Here is a 4901-nt window from a genome sequence, read left to right on the forward strand (position 1 = left end):
GGTCACAGGCCTCCAGTCTGAAAAACAACCCTCCACCACCACCCTCTGTCTTCTACCTTTGAGCCAGTTCTGTATTCAAATGGCTAGTTCTCCCTGTATTCCATGAGATCTAACCTTGCTAATCAGTCTCCCATGGGGAACCTTGTCAAACGCCTTACTAACGCCTTAACATTATCCTTACTATATCAGAGCAACCAGAACTGGACACAGTACCCCAGAGGAGGCCTCACCAATGTCATGTACAACCTTAGCATGACGTTTCAACTCCTATACTCAAAGATCTGAGCAATGAGGGCAAACATGCTCAACACCTTCTTAACCACCTTGTCTATATTGGGTATGTTGTCCTTGATATTTGGACTCAAGTTCTCTAAAGTGGGACTTAAACAGACAATGCTCTGACTAAGAGGCATGATTGCTGCCCTTTGACCCAAGAAGTGAAAGATGTTTGAGTAGGATGCACCATCCATAGCTAACTGAGGAAGTTTAGGATGCCTTCAAATTGGAAGAAAAGTGTACAATCATTATTTCAGAGTTTCAGAACGATGGAAAAACTTTACAAACTAGCAAAGAATGACTTCACAAAATAATGATGGAAGAATCAGAGTATGAGAAAACAGGACAGAAATGGGAAATGAAATTATCAAGAATTGTGCTTGTGATGAAAGTTCACAAATAAATCTCCTTCTGAGGACCCCAGCATCACAGCTGCCAGTCTGCAACCAGTCAATTCATCTCACGGTGGAGGTTACTGCTACAACTGAACAATTTGAAAATCATTCTTGTAGCAGGAAGGCACAGTATTAAAGTGGGCACTTTGTCAAGAGAAAATACTAAGGAAAACAAATGCACGGTCACAATGGACTAAAATAGAATATGATTATGAAAATCCTATGTGTTTAATGCAAAAATGTTATTACTGTCAATAGAAACAGCAAAAAGAGGGAATTTTGATAGAAGGTGAAAATGCTTTCTTAAAGACACAATATCATTTTCTGGAGGGAAAAGTGTGATCAAAAAGAAAATGGATAATTATTTTCGAACTTGAATTCCAAAGACGTAAATGGATTTTTGGTTTTCAATGCTAAGATGCTTTTTTGTTCCATGGTCAGAAGGTCTTTTGGAACAGTGAGCTAAAGACAGCCATTCCAAGAAATCATATGACTTAAGCTGAATGACTTAAGCTGTTCTGAGGAAGGCTCACTCGACCTAAAACGTTAACTCTGATTTCCCTCCACACGTGCTGCCAGACCCACTGAGCTTTTTCAGCAATTTCTGTTTTTGTTTCGAATTTCCAGCATCTGCAGTTCTTTCGGTTTTCATTTAGGGTTCAACAAGCTACCTGGTGAGATAACTGCTGCTTATTGTTGGCTTGAGGTTTTATGGCAAGAGCCAGATGGACATCCAGAGTGACAAGCAGGTTCAGTTCAGAAGTAATGATCCTTACCAGCAAGAACAGCAGTTTAGTTATCAGCAGCCTATGGACTTTCAGTGTTGGAAAGTGGTCTCAACCTACGTTAACAGTCAAGGTAGACAGGCTGTCTTCAGCTCTCTGTTCCAAATTACCTTCTGAACTTAAAAAAAAATTCACATCACTGAAAACCAATAATCCATTCACCTCTACTTTAGCAGTCTAAGAGGAAAGGTGCAGGTTCATCTCAATGAAGGGAGTTCTTGAAGGGAGAGTTGCAGGTAGACAGGGCAGTGAAGAAGGCATTTGATATGCTTGCCTTTATTGGTCAGTGCATTGAGAATAGGAATTGGGGTGTCATGTTACAGCTGCACAGGACATTGGTTAGGAATACTGAGTGTAGTTCTGGTCTCCCTGCTATAGGAAAGATGCTGTGAAACCTGTAATGACGCAGAAAAGATTTACAAGGATGTTGCCGGGGTTGGAGAGTTTGAGCTGTAGGGAGAGGCTGAATAGGCTGGGGCTATTTTCCCTGGAGTATTGGAGGCTGAAGGGTCACCTTACAGAGGTTTACAAAATCATGAGGAGCATGGATAGGATGAATAGTCAAAGTCTTTTTCACAGGGTAGAGGAGTCTAAAACTAGAGGGCATAGGTTTAAGGTGAGAGGGGAAAGATTTAAAAGGAACCTAAGAGGTAACATTTTCATTTAGAGGTTGGTGTGTGTATGGAATGAGCCGCCAGAGGAAGTGGTAGAGGCTGGTAGAATTACAACATTTAAAATCTGGATGAGTACATGAATAGGAAGGGTTTAAAGGGATATGGGCCAAATGCTGGCATATGGGATTAGATTAATTTATGTTATCTGCTGGGAATGGACGAGTTGAAACGAAGGGTCTGATTCCGTACTGTACATCTCTGACTCTATAGCTGGAAAGCGTGCTTAGCTTTTCTTAGAGAAAGTGAGAGAAAAGTCAGTAAGTAAGTGTTTGCATGTTGTGGGGAGAGACAGAGAATCACATCTAGCAAATGCACAGGAGACTGAAAAGAAATGCTTGCAACTCCATCAGCTGTGTAAGAAATGTTAATGTGAATAAAGGAGTGATGCTTCCTATGATAGAGTTGCAGAAAAGGATATTGCTGGGAAAAAGAGTTGAAGCTTTCTTTTGGAAAAGAAGGATTCTTCTACCTCATTTTGTGACTATGTTCTATGGCTCACCACCACAGTAACCAAATGACAAAAGTAAAGGTTATGCTCTATCAAACCATGTTTCACTCTGGAATCTTATTTCTCTAGCATCACCATCATCTGGGATCATAACTTGTTATAATTATGTGGTTCATAAGAATATAACTACTTCTTTTGGTTTTTATGATTATTATATTTTTGAATAAGTGAAAGAGGTCATGCGGCCATTGTGTTGGAGACTGAAAGCTTGTGTGTTTCATTCTCTTATTATTATTGTGATAGTCATTACAGATCAAAGGGAATCAGATTGCTTTATTGAGAGGGAAATGCAAGGTACTTACACTTGGAACACTTGCTAAAGGAATGTTGGCCCTTATTTCAAGAGAGTTTGAGTATACGAGTCGGAAAGTCTTACTGCAGCGAGAAGCTGGTGAGACTACATCTGGAGTACAGTGAGTAGTTTTGGCCTGTTATTTAGGAAAAATATCATTTCATCGGAGGCAGTTCAGAGAAGGTTCACTGAAGTGCTCCCCAGTACGGAGGGATTGCCTTATGAGCAAAGGCTAAACAAGTTGGAACGCTACTCCTTGGAGTTTAGAAGAATGGGAGATGATCTCATTGAGGACATATAGGATTCTTAAGGGGGTTGACAGGGTAAATGCTGAGAGGATGTTTCCCCTCATGGGAGAGTCTGGGAGCAGAAGACAGAAGGATAGATGGCCCAGTGGCATTATCGCTGGAGAGAGAGTCGTTATAATTAAATTCAGAATAAAGGCGTGCCAATTTAAGACTGAGATGAGGGGGAATTTCTTGTTTCAGAGGATTGGGGGTCTCTTTGCCACATGAGGGTAGAGTTATTATTTTGTGGTTATGGGGAAAAGACAGGAATGTGTATGTGAAGGGCTTATGGTCTTATGGAGACATAGACAGCAGTTTCTAAGTCTGCATGAGTTGATCCTGAGTCCTCTAAATTCCTATAAAAATACTGTAGGCATCGAGATATTACTGTTTGTACTGTAAATTATCCGTTCCTTTCAAAGGTGAAAGGGAATTGAGATAAAGGATAACTGATTAGTAGTTTTACTTGGACATTAAAAGAATATATTTCTCATTGTAATGTGAGAGAGGATAGAGGAAGGCATGGATAGTTAGTCAATCATGTTTAATGTTCAGAAATTCTGGCCTTGCCAGGAATACTCACATCACATAAATAAATTTAAACAAAAGGTCCAAGTTAATAATAAAATCTCGCAACTCTGAAAATAGACCATTTGGCCCATCGTGCTTGTGCTGGTTCTTAAAAAAAAGTTATCTGAATAGTTCCATTCTGTCTGCTTTTCTCCCTTATTGTCCTACAATTTTCTCCCCTTCAAATCATGACCCCATTTCCTTTTGAGAGTTGGCACTACCCTTTAGACAATCCAATCCAATCTAAATCATCTCTGGGAAGATACATTTCCTCAACTCCTGGTTCTTTTGCCAATTACCATACGTTTGTATCCTCTGGTTACCAACTTTTCTAGTTTAGTCACTCTTCTTAAGCTTTGTGATTTTGAACACCTCGACTCCTTAGCCTCTAGAGATGTCTCCAATCGATATTCTGAACCAAGCTTCAAATGTCGAGAAGAACAGGCAGGAAGTGAGTACTAACGAAGCTGTGTGCGTGGGTGGAGAGAGGGGGTCCTTCACTGAAGGACCATTCCGTAATTTCACCCGAATATACTTTTCCAGTTCCCGTGGATACCTTCATATTGAACGCTGTCACACTCAGGCCCACTGCCAGTACACACACAGTTTTCCACCTCGTCTCCAACAATGCGGAACCAGCGCTCCCCAATAAGGAAGTACCTGTAATGGCTACTGTCGAAGCATTTCACTGAAAGAGAAAATCACTAAATGAAGGCAATATACAAATTAGGCATGCAATCATTAGTCAATCTGAATCCAATCTGAACTGGGGTGGCGACAGCCTGGTGGCATTATTGCTGGACCGTTAGTCTAGAGACCCAGGTGATGTTTTGGGGACCTGGCTTCAAATCCTGCCGCAGCAGATGGGGGAATTTGAATTTGAAAAGTAGCTGGAATTAAGAGTCTAATAATGACTATGAAACCATTGTTGGAAAATCTCATTTGGGGAGTAATTTAGCGCAAGGGATTAGCTTAACTTGGTGCCATAGAACAGAACCGGTCCTTTAGCCCTTGATGTTGTGCCAGCCTTTTATCCTGATCTAAGATCAGACTAGGAGAAAGTGAGGACCGCAGATGCTGGAGATCAGAGCTGAAAATGTGTTGCTGGAAAAGC

At 40.9% G+C, this 4901-nt stretch overlaps 1 protein-coding gene across 1 annotated transcript in view; it reads right to left on the minus strand.

The window, feature by feature from the left end:
• LOC122556670 (hepatocyte growth factor activator) overlaps nt 1-4901 on the minus strand; it is a 79587-nt gene that overhangs the window by 31095 nt on the left and 43591 nt on the right. Inside the window, exon 11 of the mRNA XM_043703685.1 lies at nt 4344-4475. Coding sequence (XP_043559620.1) covers nt 4344-4475 — 132 coding nt within the window. The remainder of the gene's footprint in view (nt 1-4343; nt 4476-4901) is intronic.

This window comes from Chiloscyllium plagiosum, chromosome 2, assembly GCF_004010195.1.
Source record: "Chiloscyllium plagiosum isolate BGI_BamShark_2017 chromosome 2, ASM401019v2, whole genome shotgun sequence".
Lineage (NCBI taxonomy): Eukaryota > Metazoa > Chordata > Chondrichthyes > Orectolobiformes > Hemiscylliidae > Chiloscyllium > Chiloscyllium plagiosum.